This window comes from Pleurodeles waltl, chromosome 6, assembly GCF_031143425.1.
Source record: "Pleurodeles waltl isolate 20211129_DDA chromosome 6, aPleWal1.hap1.20221129, whole genome shotgun sequence".
NCBI classification, from domain to species: domain Eukaryota; kingdom Metazoa; phylum Chordata; class Amphibia; order Caudata; family Salamandridae; genus Pleurodeles; species Pleurodeles waltl.
In genome coordinates, this window is record NC_090445.1 from 107,656,969 (window position 1) to 107,681,630 (window position 24,662).

Sequence of the window (24,662 nt, forward strand, 5' to 3'; positions counted from 1 at the left end):
TTTGCATAGTTTCCAGTTTTAGGATGCTCAGCCATTCTATCATACTCCAGTGGCTGGAAATCCCTGGCAATATCCCATAATATTTTCTGCGACAGTGGTTTCACTGCAAATGTTAGCCAGCCAACCAGAGGCCTTTGCTGGGACAGCAGCCTTTTTATCTGAGCTAGACAAAGTGTCCAGAGAATGGGTACTGCCATGCTGAACAAATGGGTCTTCTTTCTGATTTTTTGTAGCACTTGTGGATCCAACCTGGACACACAATAACTAATGTGTACTGCCATGGTAGGAAGGGATGGGCAGCAGCAGAGGCATATAGAGGATAATGATTACAGCCAGCAAGGTGTACACATTTTTTATGGAAACCCCCCACCATAGACACACACTACACCAGTTGTGCAAGTAAAAAGACTTCCGGTATTAAACTATGATTAGCTTCTCCCCACTTCATTTGTATCATAACCTGCTAATATGGACAGAAATCTCCACTATAAAAGAGGAGTTCATTTCCTCCTGTCTCCAACTAAGTACGGTACTCTACTTGGAGCAACATATAGGATCAATGTTGGACATATTTTGGGGACCTGGACATGACTAGTTTACTGAGCAGGAAAACACCATAATGGTGTTGTGCCAATGGGTTCCAATCTACAAGCTATATTTCTAAAACTAGGTAATTCCAGCAGTCAAGTGTCAATAGTCACTGGCATCTCAGCTACTGCATGACACATTAATAACACACAATAAGCTCAATTTCCAGACGAAGTTGTTTTGTTTAACAGGAATAGCAGTTAAATGAAAGAAGAACACCAAAAAGCCAAAGGCGCTAGCAATTCCAGGGCCCAGTACAGAACACACAAACTTTTATAGCGCGTATCCACTATGGTCAGAACCCCCAGTGTGCTGGAGCAGCAGAAAGTCTCCAAAAGTCCAGTCGAACTCGCTCTAGGTCAGACTATTGTGAATCAGGTCAGCTTGCCAGGTTAAAAAAATCATAACTCCCATCCAACGAATGAGGGTAACATATTTGCAGACTTTCTTCCTGGGATTCCACAGACGAGGTGGACCGCGCGAATGATCCAGATAATGTGGATTCCTAGTCCCAGGGAATCTTGCAGAGTGGCCTTGAGTGGGGGTTCTGCAGTTCGACTTTCTGGCAGTTCTTGGCAAAAAATGGCAAATGATGTGGAATATATTTAACAGGTTTGACAGTCTGAGCTGTGGTTGGCTGTCCAAGAACAGAAATGGCCTTACTACCTATAAGTAAAAACTGTCTTGTGACGCAAGCAGTATATCCTCTGAAAGATGCAATTTATTCTGCACAGACTTCAAGAACAATGCATTTAAGCCCAAGCACACAGCACACTACATTTAAGCAAGAAGAACTGAAACACACCAGACATTGGTGACTGAACACATTTTACACAGAAAGGATGAGTAGACTCGTTTCTCGGGGACAGAAGTAAAGAAACGTATACTCCGTTTTTAGAACTTCAGCTGCCACAATCTCGTTATATAACTCATCTGGGTAAGCGGTGGGTATCCTAAATTGCCATTCAGGGTACTGGCTGAGTCTACCCACGGCTAGCTGGGCATTGTGCTCTGCACTAAGTTAGGCCCAAACTTCTCTGGAGACTGTTGATGGCTCGTGAGCTCCAGTCCATAGATTGCATTACTTATAACACCCCATGCTTATTCAATCCCAGTGCCTTAGGGCCAGATGTAGCAAAGGTTTTTACCCATTCTGTGTCTATGGGAAAAAGTGTTCGTACATATGGCCCTTTGTGTGCAAATCTTGAGTCAAACTTTGCTGTTGCACATAAAGAGCAACACTAGTTAAGGATATAGTTCTGACTAGACCGTGACCTTTAATATCTGAGTTGCTTCTCCTCTTCAATTGCTATAGTAAGACTTGACTAATCAGCCACATTATACTTTAGACATAAGTAGCATTAACTGACACCAAATGAGATGTGTAGTAGTGCTCAAGGTCCTGGAATACTAGTTGCAAACAACAGTTACTCATCAGACTACAGCACTCTTATCATTGACCCTTCTCCGTACCAGGATAAAATGCCTCAATCTAGGACAGATTGGGTAAGACACTCCCCATGATGGAAGCAAACTGAAGGAGATCCTCTTACTAGCTGACAATAAAAAACGGCAGCAGTCTGTCTTAATGCCTGTCACTAACACAGACTGAAAGCTCCTCCCCCACCAGTGCCTAATTTGTGAATAAAAATGTGCCGGTGCCCAAAGCCCTCCTCTTAAACACGCGGCTGCTGCAATTAAATATGCGAACACGGAATACTGAGGCAGCGTACTCCTGAAGCCATCTCGGGCCTCTTTAATTCATTTACGGCCACTCACTGCCCCTTCTGCTCACTCTTACAGCTTTCTGCTTTTTTCCATTGTGACTCTTTTTCGTTTTTCGTTTTTCTCTTCCACCCTCTTTCCCATATGTGTCTTTTGCTCACAGTAAATGCTTGAGGCAGGAAAAAAAAGTGCTGGCCCTCAAAAATAAGTGCAGGTGCTCCGCACCGGAAACAACAGGCACAAGTTAAGCTCTGTCCCCCACCCCCAACTACCTGACAACTGCAGAAAGTAGTGGAATATCTCTTACTTCATGGTTATAACACAGAGGCCCTCATTACGAGCCTGGCGGTCTGTGACCGCCAGGCTCGCGGTTGGCGGGAGCACCGCCGACAGCCTGGCGGTGCCCCTTAGGGCATTCTGACCGCGGCGCTTTGGCCGCGGTCAGTGCAGGAAAACCGGCGGTCTCCCGCCGGTTTTCCGCTGCCCGTCAGAATCCTCCAAGGCGGCGCAGCATGCTGCGCCGCCTTGGGGATTCTGACACCCCCTACCGCCATCCTGTTCCTGGCGGTTCGCCCGCCAGGAACAGGATGGCGGTAGGGGGTGTCGCGGGGCCCCTGGGGGCCCCTGCAGTGCCCATGCCAATGGCATGGGCACTGCAGGGGCCCCCGTAAGAGGGCCCCGCTTGTATTTCACTGTCTGCATAGCAGACAGTGAAATACGCGACGGGTGCAGTAGCACCCGTCGCACCTTCCCACTCCGCCGGCTCGATTACGAGCCGGCTTCATGGTGGGAAGGTCGTTTTCCCCTGGGCTGGCGGGCGGCCTTTTGAAGGCCGCCCGCCAGCCCAGGGGAAAACTCAAAATACCCGCCGCGGTCTTGCGACCGCGGTACGGTATTTTGGCGGCTCCCGCCAGGCGCGCGGTCACCGCGTCCGGCGGGAGTCGTAATGACCCCCAGAATGATGGAACCACTCTTACTGTCTGACACTAGCACTGACTATCGCTTTTCCCAAGCCAAGATCCTATTATTATGTGACACTAGTACAAACCGGTGAGCCAATTGCCCAGATATTAGCAGACTGAGGAAAAAGTGTTTCCTGCCAATCTCTCTTCACTCTAGGGGAGTAGGGAATCCCCACTGCTGCCCTACATCAACACAGAGTGAGGGAGTCTATTTTAGCAAATGATACTTGCAGAGATTAAGGGAGCTTCTCTTTCTGTCCGGCACCATCTGAGAGAGCTTAGTAATTTACAACTAGACAAACTGTATTTCCTCGACCTTCTCTTAGTGCTTCACACTAGATAGACTTGAAAGTATCTCTTACAACCTGACACCAATACGGAGCTAGCGGGGTCCATCTTCAGAGCAATGCAAAAAAGAGCAGGAGAGACACATTCTGTTTTTGGGGGGGGTGAAATTCTGGATTGTGTTCCATGTCTTCACCAATCATCTCTTTCTTTCAGATGATACAAAACTGAGCCGGTACTCAGATGATAGTGAGTAGACATTCTTTTGTTCAAAGCATGGGTTCATAACATCCTTCCTACACATACACATTCAACATAGTCCTCCATGCTCTACACACCACCATAAGAAACCATCTCAATCCTTGCATTTTGCTCGTTATTATCAAATACTTCCATGAGCTTTTTGTGTTACCCCATTCAGTCTCATCAATAACCCTTTCATTGCTCTATCTTTGATCAGCGAGTCCGTTTGTTGTCAGACTGTAGGCTTCCTGGTTTGTTAGTGTATACTACTTGTCTACCACAGCATGACAAACAGCCATGTCATTCACTTTCACTTAATACTGTAATACTTTGAATAGGGTTCTGTCTTTGTGTACCCATGAGGTTCACAATCAGTGAACCCTAAAACTATGATAGCTCTTGCCCAAGATAAGAGATGAGCTGGAGTAAGAACCATTCTGCACACTCCCTCTATTCTACACAGATTTAGAGAACAAAACTTGAGGAGGCCCCCCTGCTAAGTACATGTAGCCCCCCCCCCAAAGACTGACTCAGGTGCCCTCTGGCCTGGCTACAGTGCTGAGGGTGTCCCCTGGAGCTCGCCCTAGCCCCCTAAACCTCCCCCCCCCCCCGGCACCGTGGGGCTGTGGGGGGCTTTGTTACACCAATGTGTGGGGCACTGTTCAAGAGCACCTAGCAAATTTATCATCACCACACTGGAACCTTCATCTTCTGCAGCATAGGTTAGTTGGATTTCAGAGGCAGATCCGTATACAGTGTCTAATACAGTAATATCACTGAAAGTACTTTTCACAGAGTGGACGAAAATCACAAATGCAACTTCTCCCGATTGTTCCGAATGGGACAACTAGAGATTGGATCTGAGAAACTCTGGACTGATAAAAAAAACATTGGTTGATTTAGACAGCATTGGATGAATTGAAGACCAACGATTTTGACAAAAAGGAAAATAAATCATTTAATGATGGTTACCTTTGCAGTGACTAATATTATTCTTAGTTTGTAGGCTCCTTCTTAGTACCAACCTAGTGGGTTTTCCATAGCTGTCTAACAAATATCTGTTCTTGCCAGTTCCTTTTTTGGATAAAAACTAAATTGCTGCTTGGGATGTCTAATGGGTGGGCAGGAAGTCAATATTAATGATAAATTGTGAATGGAGTAGGAGTAGCAGTCCCCATAAAGTTAACTTTTACCACTATTACTTGCTATTTCCCATTTCCAACCTCGCAGGCGGATTCCACAACAATTAGGAATGAGGAGGGTAGTAGGAGAAGACAGCATCTGGCATATTAGATTGATGCAAATAGGCTGTACATAACTTTCTGGCCAAATGTATCATCGCTTTAGGAAACAATCTCGAAAATGAAATAGTGGTAGAATACAGGCAGGGTTGCCCACCTAGCCTTGACGTACACATCTGACAGAGTTCTATAGAAGCTGCCTTAACCATGGTGAAGTGTGTGTGGACACCAGATGGATGTTTGGCTTCATGCAATGTGTAGCATTGCATGATGCAGTAAATAATCCATCTGGCAATGATGACTAAATCCCTACCTCATAAAACGATCTCTGGATGCAAAAAATAGGTATTACAAGTTGAGTTGTGTCTCCTTTGAACATAAGGCATGATGGCATGAAATTAATGTCAGGAGGGCAATCTCTTTCATTCAAATGGAATTCTAACAGAACATTTTAAACAAAGGGCTTACTTATTTATGTACCTGGCCAATATTACAGACAGAAAAGTACCATAGGAGGCAAGGTTTTCCAAGCTGATGGGGCTTATGGATGGGACAGTCTTCCCAAAGAACTCAGAAATGCTGATGGCCCCACTCAATTCAAGAAGAGCATGAAAACATACTTCTTTTAATTTCTTGCCTAGGAAATTCGGATATGCCAGGGCCTGGATACCTATGGGTTAATTGAGATCTACATATGTTCCTAATTTGACTTAAATAGGAAGTTAATGTAACTTAAAGCCACAGGCCCAAAAGGTTTATGCTGCATTCTAGTTAAAACTAAGGGCCTGATTTAGATTTTGGCGGGTGTCCCATCGTCCCTCTGTGACAGAGGTTTCAAATACTCAGTCAAGTTGACGGACCTCCGACCGCCATATTTAGATCTTTGGCACCTGAAGCTCAATCCGCGTCAACAGAGTGGAGTCCGCTGTGTAAGCGGTCAGTCACTGCTGACACAACGGACTCCAATGCTGGCTAATAGTACTCCGTTGCATTAAGGAATGCAGCATTGTGCCAAGCATATTTAGGTTTCACTGCCATGCTGGCATTGTTCTGGCAATGGGTACCTCATGGCGGTAGTTCGTTGAAGGACCCACCCAACATTGCACTATGGCTGTGGCTATTGGATGGATGCTAGTAGCACACACCTGATGTATATCAGCCAACTGTGAACACCTGTAAAACACACTATAAAACACACTCCATTTCAGACCATGATCTTTTGCCATTCCACTGCAGAACACCATTTCGCTGCTGAATTTGCCACTGCAGTCAGTTTTTCTTCTCCCTCTGTTAATTTTTAATTTGTTTAATTTTTAAAGTTTTTTAAATGAACTTGTGGGCCACTATTTCATTTATTTCTAGTTTCTCACTGTGGCAGGAAGGAGTAATCCATGTTTTACAGAGGGCGAATTGTCAATCATGGTGGATGAAATCATCAGAGTAGAGTCACATTTGTTTGAAGCCCAAGTACAAAATACAACCATATATCAGAAAAGGCAAATGTGGGTCAGAATAGTTGACAGAGGGAATGCTGTAGCAAACTACCTGTGTACACAAGAGGAAATTTGGAAGAGTTTGAATGACCTATGAGGGAGAGTTCATTCCCTTGCCTCAAGCATCACCTGGAGGCCCAGAGGACTGGTGGTGAATCTCCCAACCCCCATCATAACTTTTTCCCTGGGAGGAGAAGGTCTTGCAGATCCTACATACTGAAGCCTTGACTGGAATCCCTGGTGGAGTGGAGACTGGTAAGTTACACTTCTCAATGGCTCAAGAAACAGAAATGTAGTGTTTGCTCTTAAGGTAGCTGTTGACAGTGTTTTCCACCTTTGTAAATCATATAAACCCAGATTTAAAATTCAGAAATCTAATGTCATCAGCAAAATAGTAGCAGTATGGTACTATCTCTCATTTCACTTCTGGGCAATATGTGTGGTCAGTATGTGTGCTGTTCTTCATTGATAATTTTTTGCATTTGACTGTTTGTTTGTTTGAATGCTTTTTGTTCTACTTAAAATAAAAGGTTCCAAACTCCATCTATTAGTACATGAAGGTATGATGATTGTAAGTATATCTTCTGCTATCAACCTCTTTCACAAATGGTATTCTTTTGTATAGGCGTGTACATCTACACAGCATTTATTTCATCAAGAATGAACAAATGACATTTTTAAAAGTGTTGGTAAAGTGAAGTTGAAATGATTACAACTAATATAATGCCTTGTTTATGTATCTGGAAAATATGTTTGCTCTGTGATGTTTCTCATCTTCTCTTTTCTAACATATATGCACATGTTAAGGCCTCACTCATTAGACAACCCCCATTTGATGCAATGAATGAAAGCGGCATGATTTTCAGTATTGTATGATGCTTCTTGCTTGTCAGTACAATGAATTAATGCAATTGGTCTCACAAATCAAAGTAAGTTGATTTAAAGGTTTACAAGTCATGTTGCAAGCTGAACCTACTTTGTAGTGATATTAAATGTACCTAACAAAGTTGATATGGTGACTAAGGCCAGAAATCCTACCAATTCATATGATAGTCTGATTACTAACATGATAGGCATTGGAATGGTTTCCTTCACATTTCTCCTCTCTACTGAGTTGGGTTGACTGTGTGGTATATCACATATACCCTTCCTAAGTAAGTATTACTTTCCAGGACATCCCTTTAGATGTAGTATTTTTTGAAGTTAGCATGAGTGTAATTACTAATGTGTTTGTAAATTGCCGCAAACACTGAAAGGTCTCATCATACCATTAGTTGTGAAAGGATTTCCCTTCACATTGCTTCATATGTAGCTCAAACGCCATTTAATTCATAATCCAGAGTCTTACAATATGATTGCCCTGCAATTCATCTTAAAACCTAAACCCATTCTACGCGGCCAACCATCAGCCACAGACAATACCTCCACTCCAGACCAGGATTAAGCCTACAGTGAGGACTCCACTCCTGCAAATCCAGAAGATGGTGAACTGCCTGGTCCATCTGGTATGTCTGGGCAGACAGCTCCAGTTAGCCTTACTCAGCCCACAACTATACCTCCTACGCCAGCTGTTATAACACCACTTCCAGTGGATACCTCAACTTCCTTTGTCCAAAGTAATATCACACCAGTCTTGTGAGTCCTGGTTGTTGTTGAGAGAACACCAACATCACCATCTCCAGTTCAGCCAGGACCCAATGGGATGGGGAACACTGGCCAAGGGTGCGGAGTAGTAGGGGTAGAGGTTGTCGGAGGGAATCTGTGAGCCAGCAGAGTAATTCACTTGGTACACTGTCACCCAGACCGCTATTTAACCAAGTCTTGGGAGCCCTACATCAGTCCCAAGACATGATGGGCCAGGTCCATATAGATCTCCGGGACGTGAAGCAGTTGTAGATGAAACATATTTTAGAAATACATAATCACAACTCCAATATGAACTCCCTAAGTGGGTGCTGTTTTCACATTTACCACCTATGTGCAGTGCTTTCCCAGCAACATCGACCCCTTTCTGTGGCCCTATAACTTCTGGCCCTACTACACCTGCCTCAGCCACAGAAAGGGATGCCCTGCCACATGTAGAACCACCTGCAAGTACCCCAGTCCCTACAACAGTGGATACAGCCCACATCCCCCTCTTTCAGGAGGGGACGGCCATCCGGATCACCAGGATAAAATGGCAAGACCGCCACCACCAACAGATGCAGAACTTAATTTCCTCCAGTGTATGATTACCATTCACCCTGTGGACTATTTCTGGACACATTTACCTTTTTGAGGATAGCTGTATTCTGTACATTGGAATTTTGCCTCTACAAAAATTGTTTAATTCACCTTGATTTTGGTTTTCATTTGTATATTGTTATCACCCTGTTTGGGTTGATGTGTGTTTTTAAAAATAAAACTTAATGAGCATTTAGCAAATGTGAATGGAGATGAGTATGCAGTGGTTTAAATCAGACATGTAGTTAGAGCAAGTGAAGCAACACATATTGCTGTGGTGGCAACAAACAGAAAACAAGTCTAGTCCAATGCCAAAATCTCATATAGTATCAATGTGCAAGTTGTCTTTGTGCAAGATCGATACATCCAAATTGTGAGTGTCTTTCACAGGAGCAGCACATGGTCCCTTTGTACTCAACAGCAGCAGCATAGAACAGCAAATGTCACAAATGTGAAATGTCCAAATGAAGATGACATGGTGAAGAATCCCAAACCAGAAGACCAAGAAGAAATTAATTTATTTTCCTGACAAAATAGACACCTTACAAATAACAATATATAGGAACACAATCATGTAGCTCAGCCAAAGCAAATCAATGTACATGAACACAGTAGGCACTGTGTCAAACCTTTGATCAACAAACATCCTTGCTGAGGAATTTCCTAGATACACCTATCCCTAAAATATTTCTAGCACAGACTGATATGCTCATCACAATACAAGTTGTTCTGACAGTGAATCTAACAATATGCAAATATAGAATTACACTCATGCAAAGAAGTGGTCAATGACACCTTGATGTATGTCAATTCCTTTTTCTTCACCACTGTCATCTTAATTTGCCATTTCAACCTCACCCAGTGGCTCTTCATAGTCTCCATCTTCTGCGATGTATGGGATGTTCAGTCGCAGGGCAATGTTGTGCAACATGCAGCAGGCAATTTTGATTTGCCACACCTTATTGGGTGAGTAGAGGAGGGCTCCATCTGTCTTGTCCAGACAGCAAAATCTGGCCTTTAGGAGCCCAAAAACCTGTTCCACTGGCCTCCGTGTTCTTTCATGGGCCTCATTGAAGCTGACTTCTCCTAGCGTTGTTGTATTCCTCAGCAGTGCTAACAACCATGGTTGGTTAGGATAAGCTGAGTCTCCTATATGAAAGTAAAAAATATATTGAGCAATACATTCTCATTTTATTGAACATTCCTAAACTATAAAACATAACATATTCTACTTACCATCAATTCAGGCCCTCTCAGGTCCATGTTGTGACATTTACAGGGGTATGCTGCTGTTCCATATTACAAAGGAATAATCTAGTGACCCTGGGAAATGGGCACACATGCTTGAGATAGGCAATATGTGTGCCATCAATTGCTCCAACCACATGTGATATGCCACCCAAAGCATAAAAACTCCCTTCACTCTCAGTCGTGGAAATTGGATGAAGCCGTTGCTGTGTGTCTCATCATGGAACAAACAACTTCTTGCAGCACACCACTGAAAGTTGGTTTTGACATGTCTTCAGATACTGCCACAATCTATTGGAAGGATCCTGTGGCCACAAAATGGGATACTGCCATGAGTTTCACTATTGGTGTTGTTGCTGTGGGATTCCTATTGTGAGGCAGAAGATCTGGCTCCAGCTGAAGACATAAATCCAGGATTGTTTGCCTATTCAATCTGATTTTTTTCTTCCATGGTGGTAAAGTCTGGAAAAGATCTGAACACTTGAGGCTGTCATCTTCTACCACTCCCTGGGTGCAAATGTCTGCATTTAAGAAAAATAAAATGGTCATAAAAAACTTTGATAAACTTTGATAATCAACACGTCATTGTAAAATTACATATGGTTTTTATGACATATGCACAAATCAATATTTTTTTGATGTTTTAACTTAGAATTACAATTTTTTATGTCTGATATTTTTTTTTAATAATGTGTAAATAATACATTTTAAATGTATTATTTACGCATTTATTTTTTCTAAAATTCAAACGGAAATATAAAACACACTGCATCACTATCGATTTTAAAAACAGTAACACATTACATTTTAAGGTGTTAAATTTACCAAAAAAACAGTGTAGTATGTATTTTAGATTAGTAAACAAACAAGCACTTAACATTTAAAAATACACTGGTTCACAACCTAAAATAGCGGCCTCCTAACCTTGCCATCAGGACATTGACAAACTGATGGCAGAAGTTGACTGCGTAGTAGGTGTAACACCACAATGGATCCAGCCATTGGCTAACAAGTGTGACAGCACCCAACGAAAGCCAATGGCTGTGTCCATCTCCATCAACTACCCCGTATGTCGTGTACACATATGTGGCATTATGAAGAAAGCTCACTTGCCTCCTAACACTGCAGACAAGAACACCTCCTCCTCTTTTGCTGCTGTTATCGACCTCTGGTAGCCAGGAAAGCTGGTGTCAGGGCCTCTAACTTCTCACCTGAAAAGTTGGAACTCTTCACCACGGAGGTCCTGTCCCTGTACAGCATGAGGAATGGGAACGTTGAGGAACAGATACATGTTTGAATGGGAAATGTATTTTTAAGTAGCTTCTTTTCTTACATACATTGGCTAATTTGTCCCTTTTAGTTCCTGAGTGAAGTGCTGTGACCGGAGTGTTGTCAGCTCAGTAGATTTCCAGGGAACATAATTAAATCAGTTTCAAATTGCATGACCCTTACTTCTAATGGCCAGTAGACATTGTACCATAAGTATTAGTGAAAAACACATGCCTATGTTGAAATGAAAGAAATGTAATGTGGAAGAAAAAATGTTCAAGTAGTGGACTTGTCTGAATAGGTTTTTTCACTTTAAATTTATCCCATTTTCTGAAAAACGTGTATCTGTATATTTTAACTATTTAATGGTGACAAATATGAGGAAAGTACTATCCCGTGTTGCAAGTACATATGACACAGGCTCTCAGTCATCCATACAAGTATGTTCCTTTCCTACACACACTTGTTCATACATCATCAAAAACCATGCTATCACAGACATGCATGGCGGCCCTTCCATACTGCCCCTGTCACTGTATATGGTTCAAACCATAGAATCTGACTCTAAAAACATTAGGCATTAAGCCAATGTAGATGTGCGTTGGGATATGTGCTAATAATGTACTCGCTGTTTAGCCTTTAGCAGTTCACAATGATTTTTACTACTCAGTAGTAACTCCCACTAAAGGACATGTTTCAGACCCTTGGCCTAGATGACGTTTGTGGCCTGGATTTGTAACATGAGGACACTGAAAGTGTTGAGGTTATTTAACAGGTCACTACAAACTAGTATTTCCTAGGAAAATGTAAATATTGGTGAATAATCTGTACTAACTTTTTAGAAATGCTTCTGAGAGATGTTCCAAAACTATGTCACAGCAATACAGAAAAAGTGAACCTCACAAAACATATTTTTCTTCAAATCCATATTCGTCAACGCCCATCAGAAGAAGTTGATCTGGAAGGCCATCGCCAAGAAAGTGTGGATTCTGGGGGTCTACAAGCAGTACAACCTTGCTTGTAGCACGAAGTCAGAGAATCTACGATGCTGGGCCCACAAGTCAACTGAAGTCCTACTTGGCCAGTCCTCCCAATGTGGGAAGCGCATATGCTGCACCCCAACCCCTCTTGTGGCCGGCATACCTGCAGTGGCCTATCCGTACCTTGATGGGCAGTTGAGAGCCCAAAAACAGCATCAAGGAGGTAGGTTAGTTTATTGAGGTCTTATTGCTACTTAACTGTTTTTGTTACAGCAATGATTTATGGGATCAACAGAAAGGTTGACACACATCCAAGGCACAAGATGATTTCTGGAAGCTGTAGGTTTTGCATACGGTGTGATGATGTGTTTGTGTATTGGTTTATATTAAAGGATGCCACTAAATTCCTTATCACAACCAAAACACTGTCTTGAGCAGACACATGCCTACCTAAAAACAAAAAGATACCTGTTTTTGTCTATGTTATGAGGGGCAGTTATACCACACAGGCCTCAATTGAGGATTTTGAAAGGTGTGATGCTCCATTACAATTGTGAGTAGGTAATGCTGGCACTTTTACAGGTGACATGGCATACAATGCACTTATGATACAGCGTATGTTTCTGATTTTACATTGGTGAGTTGTTGACCAAACTGATCCAAAATGACTAGGAACAGGAGTACAATGGGATCTTTTCTTAGCAAAGACATTTGATAAGAATGTTTTCACTGCAAGAACTTCCAGTAAGTTCATGTTGACAGTAGCAGATTGGCATGAAGCCTTGCTCCTTCACGAATGTGCATGCAAGCCAGTCTGTTTAAACAAACATGAATTTAGTACGCAAACATTATTTATTGAAACAGACAGGAATGTGTACACATTGGTGACAGAGTTCGCTGTACCCCAAACAACATTTTTGTTTCTTTGTTATGTCCAGATGATGAATCAACATTGAAGGAAAGGGGTTATTGGAAGGGACTTCTGCTAATGTACAATGTACATGTTGTTTGATATTTAATTTTGTGACATGAGTTCACTATTCAAAACAACCTATCTGCCTCTTTCAGATGCAATGTACAGTTACATGAGAAATTTGATATATCTAAGTAAATTGATTTAAAATGAGATGGGAATAATGATGATAATGTGCAAAACTGTAAGCAAATGGGTTCATGATATGTTCGCAATATGCATTGGTTAATGGTGAAGTATATCTACGTTTTAATGCTTTGCAGCAGGTCAAACAATAAAAGTGTGTAATGTTTTCATAATGAACCTCATCGAAATATTTATCTGCACACATATACTAAAACTGTTGTCTGTGTCTTTTCAGCATCATCAGGAGCAGGTGAAGAAGACATTGGCCATGAAGGCGGGGAAGCAGCTGGCCGCTGTGTTTTGGCTGCAGAAACATCAGGCATGGACATGGACGGACACAGTGGCACGTAGGGTGAGAGGCCAAGAGCTCTACATCTTCTTTGGAGCCCGCCACAGAAGACCAGTTCATACTGGTGGCAGACCTTTACCGCCACCCACATTCCCATCCCTACCCTCCCTCCTGCTCCCCACCCCCAAGTTGGTTAAACCTGCCCCCCTAAAAGGGGTGGTGTTTCCTTTGCCACAGGCACCTCCACCCCTGCCGCTGGCTACTCTTAGTGAAGAGGCTATTGACCTCTTACGTCGGATCATTGTAAGCCAGACAACAATCTTGAATGGCATCTAGGGGCTTGGTTCCCAAATGCAACAAATTGTTTCATTACTAGATGCCATTCATAGTTCCATGTCTGGCATGCATAGATCGCTTGCAAAGATAGACCACAAACCAGCCCCACCTTGTGCCCCTAATCATATCCCTTCCTCATTCCAAATCCCACCTCCCACCCCAATCCCAAACACACTCACTTCCTTGCATGCACCCACTCCAACAGACAAAAGCAGAAAACCAAGAAACAAAAGCATACACTCACCCAACAGACACACACTACAGACATTCCACCCAAATGCACCACAACATTCACCACCACACTCACAACCACCACAACCACAACACCCACCACCACATATTCAACCACCACAACCACAACACCCCCGACAGACACAAGCACAACTCTCACCACGACAGACACATGCACCCCACCACCACCACAGCAACCCCAACCACCACCACCCCCAGAAGCACCACAACATCCACCTCTACAGCACTGTCTTTCAGACACATACAGTCTCACACACACACACACACACACACACAAACACTCAAGACAACACCCACCAGACACACACTCTCACAATCACCTGAACACAGTGCACCTACCAAACAACACATATCCAAAATTACACGCTCACAGAAAGGCACTCACACTCCAGCACCCACCAAACACCAATGCACACACTCAGCTGAACAGCTTCCAAGACTCGCACACTCAAACATACACCAAATACACCAGACTCACATGCACCTACACAACAGACACACACACGCATACCCAGCACCCACTTCAGCTCCCACTGCCTCCCAAACTCCATCCTCCCTGACCTTTCTCCTCCAGATGCCTTTACTCTTGCCCTTTCCCTAACCCCTGGCAGACCCAAACCTGCCCCTTGCAAGCAAGTTCATTAAGGTACCTGCTCTGTCCACTACATGCCCCTTATTGAGAGGGTTGTACTTGGCAGTGTAATTAGGAGGAATGTACTGGGCCTGAAGCCCACAATTTCCATACTGCACTCTATGGACATTTATTCATATGTTTAAACAAAATTCAATATGACAGATGTATCTTATTCTTAGAAAAGAATTTCATTTATTTTCACTTACTTTGTCTTGGCATTATTTCTAAATTATTAGTAATTGATTTCTGACAATGTTATTTCTGCAAATGTGTGTGGCATGCACTTATTTTCCTTTCTGACAGTGACAACCACAGGCTTTATTTTTGACATATTTATCTAATGCATACTTTAGTGTTAGACATTTGTGATGGACATGCTAATTTTGATGCAAGCATTCATCATGCTACTGGACACTTACACCAAAATTATACATTTCTATTTTTGTAACTTATGAATGTAGGTGTGTTTATTTGAACATGATATGTGTTAATAATAAACACATATGAATTACACAGGGGAAATAAAATGTTAACGGTAAATAAAATCTAATGGTTAACAGAAATTGCACATAACGGGGGGAAATGTGACCTTAATACATCCATGACGTGACCTTAATACATCAATGACATGTTTAAAGGTTAGAGGTACATTTTGTTTAAACCCACTTATTGCATTGTGTAGTACAATTTCTACATTATATTTGATTTATGTAGTTACAGTGATGTGTACTGCTTATGTATTTGATATGGTAGTTTAGGGAAAATGATTACACACACCTGTATGGACACATTTCAAATTAGAGATTAATTTAACTTTTTGTGTAGACGTCCATTAGCATGAAGGCAGTTGGTATCAAATTGGTGATTGTGAATAATATCTAGAGGTGTGTTTCTTTCTTCAGGTTTTTTAAAAATACTGCATTATACACATATGGTCTGCACAAATATGCTCAAGTGCAGAGCTAATGTGTACAGACAATTCCGATGGTAGCAGATAGAACAGTCGCTTACCTTTGGTTCTGGCGATGGCGTGGTTGATTTGCATCGTCGTCCAGTATCAGCAGCAAAGGCAGGACCTGTGCGATCAGGTCCATGGCAGCAAGGGAAGTGAAAAGAAAAGGAAAAGGTTTGTTTCATTCTTGTATACCTCCTGATCCACCAACTCAGGGGTGGAGGTTTAGCCGCCACAATTACATCAGCGGGAAGGCATATCTTGATTGGCCTGGAGGTAAAACTGGCTGTGGTCCCGCCCCCAGCTGCTTTTCCCTATGGTGCCATCGACTTGGGTATACATCCTGGCGGTGACGGCTGTTCGCCGACGATTCAACAACGGACTTTATCTATGGAACTGCCATCATCCAAATAGAGTGGGTGGACCACCAAGGCAGCCGGCAGGATATCTGACTGTAAATCGTCAGAGGGACTGATTCCATCCAAGATCTAAATCAGGCCCTAACTTGTTGTCCCAAGGTGTTGCCAAAAAATGCACCTGACGCAAACAAGAAGAGTGTGCTGTATTATATTGAATGTGCTACCCCCAAGACAGCCGCGAACTTGTGCTGCCCTGGGGGAAGCGCATTCAAATGAAAAATAGAGCGGCTACTTTAAATCTGCTCTGTGTTTTACTGTGCAGGTGGCAACCCGCCAGCACTTTTAGAGGAGATTAGAGATCCCCTGGCAAGTGGGTGCAGTGAGTGACTGGACCCACCTGCAAGAGGATGTCTGGGGGTCCACAGGACTCCTTTTCCCCCATCCAGAGGGCTGCCATCAGGTGGTGCACTGACAGTGTGCCTTCTGTCAGCTTTTTTGTCTCTTCCCTATGTCTATAATACAACACGGGTGCAAAGGCAAAGGGATTCCCTCATTTGCAAATGAGGGAACACCCTCTGGTGATAGCGTGGTGCTAAATGTGCACTAACTCTATCTGTATTACAGAACAGAATGCATAAGCATCTGTGGCCCTTTCTGTAATGCCAAAGTGCCCTGGGGGTGCACAAAGCAGGCACACATGCCCGTTGGTCCCCAGGGCACTTTCCATAATACAGTCCCTGGTGACTTATCCAATGTGCGCAATTGTTAAACTTATTGGTGCAAAAAGCCTGCAATATGAATCTTACATTACCTCTGTTGAACAGATCCCTCAATATTTGCCAGGACGCATTCTGCCCTGTTGCCTCACTTTGCTATAGAATCTCTTATGTATAACAAGGACAACATAATACACCACCTAGATTCATTCATGTTAGTGTCACAATAGAGTGACTTCTCAAACATGGTAAATCTACTTACTCTTCATCTGTTTGGAGCTCGTAAATATTTTGGGCCACATTTATACTTTTTGACGCAAAACTGCACAAAAGCAGTTTTGCGTCAAAAAGCTTAGCGCTGGCTAGAGCCATTTTTTAGCGCTGTCTGGGTGTCATATTTATACCATGATGCACGATGGCGCTAAAAACAGGTTAGAGTCAAAAAAATTACGTTAACCATTGCGTCTTGTTGTAAGGCAAAATTACGTTAATGCCACAAAAAATATAACTCTTACCTGTTTTACGGGACATAAATATGTCTCAAAACAGATATGCACCATTTCAACCACATTAGCGTCAACTTTAAACGCTAATGCAGAAAACATTGCAAAGGAGAAGCAAAATGGACCCAGAAAGCCAGGAGAGACCCCAGGGTGACCTCTCTCAACCAGGAACCAACCAGGAGGACACACAGAGGTCACAGAGGAGGGAGAAGAAAAAGCGCAAGTGTCGTTTTAGTGCCTAGGAGAATGAAATACTTGTGAGAGGGGTGACGGAGCACCAACATCAACTCTTCGTCACCTCCAAATTGCCAGTTGGCAGGAGAGAGCAGATAGTTGACAAGATCAACAGTGTGGCAGAGGTGAGGAGAACCGTAACTGAGTGCAAGAAACGCTGGCCTGATTGCAAGCGAAGGAAAAAGGAGAAAATGGCAGGGAACAGGAAGGCAGCACTACAAACTGGAGTCCAGCACCACAAGAGGACCTGGACGAGATACAGGAGATGGTTGCAGTGGTCATCCCGGAGGAACTGGTCACTGGAATTGCAGGACAGGACAGCGCAGACTACCAGGACCCACCACAAATGCAGGGTAATTAGCATGGGGGAAATCAATGCAAAATTGTCAAGTGCGAGAAGGGGGAGGCACATAGGACACACTCAATGCATGTCAAAGGAGCGCAGAGGGACACATTGCACATAAACCAAGTTGCACCATTCAAACGTAAAGTAAGCAACACATATACATACGCCTTGGTAGTGCCCTGCACCACAACATATACACAACCTGGACATATGTTAATCACCAGGGCTACATACCTACATGTACATAGGCAGCACATAGGATGGAAAGCATGTCTAATTACTGTGCCTCTGGTTGTGTAATCACAACATCTCTTGCGTATAGTCCAAAAAACCCTACCAACATGACCAAGACATCAGAGACTAGGAAGTCAGTCAATACCATTTCTGGGGTTACGTCATGGTGGTGTCCCTTGCAGAAACACCTTGCAACTGCCTTGTCTTATTGCCAAAACATATGTGTGCTGCATTTAAGAACACACAATTCATTGCAACCTTTCCCTACATTATCCAGACATGTGCCGGAAGCACCACAACCCCCGCACATAAAAACACATCCTCATAAGGCAGCAACTACTCATCATGCAGTAAGGATGCCTCTCTACGTGCAGGGAAAAGTAATCTGGGCAGGCGCTGGGGGAATAGCAGGGTGGTCCTGTATCACAGGGAACATGCCACTACCCAGTGTAACTAAGCAGGTGTAGTGTGGAGACACACATTTTGAAGCTGATCAGAACTGTGCCACTAGAGAAAATATGTACTACAGATTGCAATCTGTAGGTCACAACAAATACAGGCTCAGCCCAAAACTACTGTGACACAACCATGTGAGACACATAGGAATGGGGATATAACCACACAAGTACAACACATGGTGTATGTCTGTGAACATAATGGTGTACAATTTTACATTGACGGGCAGGGAATGGTGCATGGGCAAGTCTGGTGTTGTTAAGACTGCTAGTGCAGTGTACCCTTTGCAGTTGGCAGTATGAGTTACACGCTGGGATCGCAGATGGGAATCTGTCTGCTCATGGCAGCTCTGCTGGGCCGTTACCACTACATTGTTGATAGATCAAAAAGAGTCATTGCCAGTCTTGGCGAGCTTTGTGTGTGACAGGACACTCTGCTGTTAGCCCTGCAAATCAGGCAATGGAAAGCGCAAAGGGGCTGTGCATGGGGCCCCCTGCACTGCCCATGCCAGGTGCATGGGCTGTGCAGGGGTACACCACACCACATCACCACCAACCTTTGCATTGGGGTTTCACTGCCATGCAAAGGCTGGTGGAAAAGCGGGAACATACCTGGAGGCTGATCATTATACTGGTCTGGTGTCACAAGACAGGTGGCATTGCTAGTCTGTAAGCTTCCGGCAACCTGCCAGTGCCAGGCCATTGTCCCATGGGGCATTCCCCATGGTCAACATGTGCCACTACCACCTGCGCTGTTGGGGGTGGTCATATTGACAATGGCAGTCAGGTGGTCATAGGACTGCGGGACTTGTAATGAGGGTCCATGTATGCACTAGTATAACTAATTGGAAATTCACCATCAAACTAGCTCGAGGCCCTGACCTAAGTTCAACTTTAGTCAACTAGCTATGTCCATTAATGTTTTCCATCAGGCACTGTCATGTAGAAAATGATGTACACAGCAACAAATGATACCCATGCTGGCCATTCCTGGGTCCACCCCTGTGCCTGTGTCAAATTACCTGCACTGCCACAATGCTTCATCTCTTGCATCATAGTGCAAGGATGGCTGTATTGAGGGGGAGATCATAGTTGTGTAGGAAGGAGCACCTTCCAGCACAGACAGAAACTGAAATGGAAATCTGCTAGGTCCATGTGTGCTGTGGAATGTAGCACACATACACATACATCAACATGAGGAGAAATCAAAGGAAACAACAGCATAGTGCCTTGGTAATGCCATCCCTGGGATGGTGTAAGGTTTCGGTACCACCCTGGTGTATGTGAAACATGTAAAACTGGGACGGGCCATATTGCAATGTGTGTTGCTGTGGCTTGACCACTGCAACACCCATTGCAAAGCCCTACCATGCAAATGGATGCATAGGAAGGATCCACAATAACAAGATGGTGTCAAGCCACCAAAAGGATTTACATCACACCTAGTAAATATGACGCAAGCAATTGCACCACCTGAGCTTCTCCTCATTTGACTCTCAGGTGGGGCAAAGGGCTGATAGACTGCAACCATGATGTACAGGAACAATGTTTGGGAAGTAAGTTGACAATGAGCCTCCAATAGCAAGTCAGTGACATGGCATGTCAATTGCCAAAACATTGAAAGATTGATTTTACACAATCTAATTGCAGAGGATTATGGCTCTCCTGCTGATTTGCTTGTCCTGGAGTTCCCCGATGACCTGGATGACCAGCTGATAACCATCAGCCAAGAGACCCTCCAAGAAGACCTGGTATCACTCCAGACACCACCTCCAGTCACAAGGAGGAAAAATAATGTAGCAGCCATCCCATATGCCCCATCCAACACCCCAATAGTACAACCTGCCAGTACCCAAACAGCTGAGGACTCTGAGGACACAGGGACCAGCTGTGGGAGGACAGTGGTAGGAGTCCAGAGGGAGCTGGCCAAGCAGGTACGGGTGGGGATGGAGACTGTGGCAGCCAGCCTACAGGGAATGCGCATGTGCCACGTTATGGCCAATGAACATACAGCAGCCAAACGAGGCTCACACTCCCCACTGCATAGAGTCCAGCAGTGTCTGAGGAACATAGTTGCTGCCATGAGAGAGAGGCTACAACAACTGCCCTCCCAATCTGGCAGCAGCGTGATTGAGAACAAGCTGGACTCCATGCACTGGGAAGTGGCCTCCCTCAGGGCAGACATGTCTACCTATCACCGGGATGTTGCTATCCTCCTGAAAAATCAGTAGCTCCTCCTTGATGCAGTGATGCCATATGTTGGTCCACAAATGGCAGTTGCCAGGAATTGGGATTCCACATCTTCAACCACTGAAGTGTGTGTGGTCCCCTCTACCTCCCCACCACCACCATCAAGGGCAGAGGAGACACACCACACATCGGAGGATGAAGATGTGGAACAGAACAGCTTCACTCATAAGAGTTCCCAGTAGCACCAGCCCATGCCACATGGGCAGTGTTCTCCTTTGTCCTGTGCTTGATATCATGCCAGTGTTAGCACAGTTGGATATGTGCACTCTTCACCCACACACTGTTGACCTGTCTGCTATGGACTGTCATTGCCTCTCACTTACCAATTGGCCATTGTTGTTCCTCAGCACTTGATGACACTTCTCCCAATCATGTCCATGACAAGTCCCTCAACCCTGGACTTGTGTTGTGTCACAGTTGTATGCATTTCACAAATGGGGTCGCTGACCTGAACATTGTAAATATCGCATTACACTTGTAAATGAACACTTTCTACACAATCACCATGTCTTTGTGTATTGTGATCCATCTACTACGCTAAGTAATTGTGATGTGTGTATCCATGTCATTGGTCACAGAATATCAGTACAAGAGTGCAGGAATGTGGGGGCACAGAGCTACAGACAAGGTCCCTACCATGACCAGTGTTTATGCTGGTCTCATCTGCTACAAGCAATTCACTGAGTATGTCACAAATAAAGAATACATGTATGCTTCCCTCACTATATACGGCAGGAATGGCTGTAAAGCAAGTCTAGGGCAATATCGTCAGCTGGGAGTACCAGTAGGACACATTGGTGTGATACAGAGGTACCTAACCTCATTAGTGATTGCCACCGGTCAGTTTTGCATGATAGAGTTCCAGTTTAGGCTGTTGTCAGATGTGCCACAGTTCCCGACATTCCTACACAAGACCCCAACACTGACAGCTGAAGTACAAACACTTACCTGTCCAATACAAAGTAAACATAGGGCCTGATTACGACTTTGGCAGAGGGGATTACTCCGTCCCAAATGTGACAGGTATCCCACCACCGTATTATGAGTTCCATTAGACTCGTAATCCGGCGGGTGGGATATCCGCCGAAGTTGTAATCAGGTCCATAGTCATCTTGAGTGGTGAGTACACTGGATGGCAGATGCATGGACTAGTAGATGTGTTGTTGCTGCCAATGTGACAGCTCAGTTGTCAGTAGGTGATGCACATGTCAAGAGAGGTATTCGGAGGCAGGATGGAATCCCTAGGCCAACCCCCAATCTGCACTGTGCACTCATGAGAAGACCCTGAGACACAAGCATATAACACAAAATGTATGGGAGAATGCAAAAACGTTTATTAAAATTTCAACTAACCTAAAAAAAAAAAAAAGACCCTATCCTAAACTAACCTATTCTAACTATACTTATCCAACAACTAAAGCTATCTACCCTATGCTAAACTTAACTTACACATTGAACACCACACTCTAAACATTGGCCACCACCCCCCTTATGTTACAAGACACATGCAGGACAACAAATACTAAAACTACACATATACTAACTAATCTTAAACAAATATATTTTTTTTGTAATTTTTTTTATTAATTTATTTTTTCATTATTTATTACAGAAAACACATTGATACCCCAACATGACCCCCACCCACAAATTAACACATAATAAGTTTAAAAAAACACCCCCAACTACACGTATCCTATCTAATCTATATACCTACACTGACTTAACACTAACCCTGTATAGCCCACAACAAAATTCATAAGAACATACAAAGGGGGGGGGGGGCAGAACTTGGAGGTGGCAGTAATAGTTTTGTCTTTTTTTTCGTTTTTTATAGTTTTTTAAATGTATTTTAACATCTTATTATTTCCAGCAACCTCTTCCTCCAATCTGTCCAAACTTTTGAGTACAAGGGACACGTCCCTCTGCAGATCCTGCAGCAACTGTGTTGCAATTGCAGCAGGTGGTGTGGGCTGTTGCGCTGCTTTGGTGACTGTTGCAGCCGATGTCATTGGGGTGGTGCCAGCTGTGCCCCCCTGCACTGCTGATGATCCTGGAGCTTGCTGAATCTTTTTAGGCAGTGTGGGGGCCCAATGTGGGAATGCCCTCCATTCCCCTGTTGCCTTCTCTGCACGGAAGTGGCGACCCATGCATCTGTACCCAGACTCCACTCACGTCTCTCCTCATTGGTCATGTTGGCAGCTGTAATATGGAGACAAGCAACCATCAGTGTCAGCATTGTGTGGAGTCTGTACAGATTACTAGCTTGCACTGCTACATCTAATTACACATGCACTCCAACTCACATTCCAAAAAAGACAAAGGCCCTAATAAACGTAACATCAGTGCTGCCTTTGCATCATATTTTTGACGCTAAAGTGACACAAACCTAAAAAATGAACAAAAATTCTGGAAATGTCCACCGCTTTTGTGTAAAAAAATAATGCAAAGGCGGCACTAACTTTACATTGATCAGGCCCAAATTTCCTCATTCTCTGTGTCTATTTCCAACCATGCATCACCAGTAACTTGGACTTGTCATTGGGAGGATGCGATGCTGTTGGTAACCATAAGGGGTCAGAGCTGATAGGTACACATGCAAGCCTGATCAACATGACTGTCACCTACACTGTGAACATCACATCTGCCTACAAATTTGGTATTTCTCTCCCCCTGAGCCTAAGGGGGAGGTGGCCATGCTATCCATCATCTCAACAATTCTGGTCATCCAGCAAGGCCTGACCACTCATACATGGAGTCAAGGAGTGGACCGTATATTAGGAGGGCTGCTCACTAGGAAACTGGTATCCATAGGTCAATCACACCAATATTCATGTGCCTAGGTGTAGACACCCATCCATACGAGATCTGCCACTACTATTCCTTTCACACCCACTTCCATGCCAGCACTCGTTGGGCCTTGACCTGCATGCAAGCCAATTACATTCCACAAAAGTGAAACATGCATGGAGTGCAAAAGACAGAACACCATGCCGGGGGACAATTGCCAGCCCAATCCTCCACCTTCATTACAATCCAGGGATACACCAAATTAGGATAAATATGGTGCATCCCTGTGTTGTGAGAATGATGAAGTGCGCCACTGCCAATTTTCTCACAGCGTTGCAGTCTGGCATTCTTAGGTACATATGGCCCTATATGTGGCTTTTCACCACCTTGTATACACGATGCTGGTTATTGCGTACCACGAGCCTCACAAGACATGACTCTCTGGTTCTTGGGGCTCTTTAAAATAGGCCATGATGTCACCATCTAGCCTACTTAGATATCTGATCATTGGATAGCTTATCACATCCGGCACTGTGTACAACACAAATGACTCACTCACACCAACTCTGGGTTTCTTCACAGGACACACATTATCACACTTACTGGACACATCTGGGTCTTCGAAACGCACCACTTCACCAATCGTGTAGGGGGCTGGTCCACCTGTAAGACATGAATGGTAAACCATGCTTAGTGTCAAATCGTAGTCACTCCGAGGGGACAACAAGTTTCAGTGTGAACTAGTTGAGAGGAGTGATCTAGTCATCCTAGTGGAAATCAGTACAACAGACACACCACTACGATCACAAAATAACACACACACTCAGGTGAGTTACAGCCACACATATGAACACTAGCACTGGGCCAGAGACTCCTGTGGTGCTACATCCTGCAACATTAATATGTGACATTGTCATGCAGCTGACTGCAGGCACGACACCTCCATTGCCAATTGG

General features: G+C 44.0%; 1 protein-coding gene across 5 annotated transcripts in view; it reads left to right on the forward strand.

Annotated features, from left to right (window-relative positions):
• Nucleotides 1–24,662, forward strand: part of PLXDC1 (plexin domain containing 1) — a 358,840-nt gene that overhangs the window by 301,286 nt on the left and 32,892 nt on the right. For 2 of the 5 annotated variants that reach the window (XM_069237470.1, XM_069237472.1), the window contains exon 12: nucleotides 3,777–3,809. The exons of the other annotated variants lie outside the window; for them this stretch is intronic. In XM_069237470.1, coding sequence (XP_069093571.1) covers nucleotides 3,777–3,809 — 33 coding nt within the window. The remainder of the gene's footprint in view (nucleotides 1–3,776; nucleotides 3,810–24,662) is intronic. 5 annotated transcript variants of the gene reach the window in all.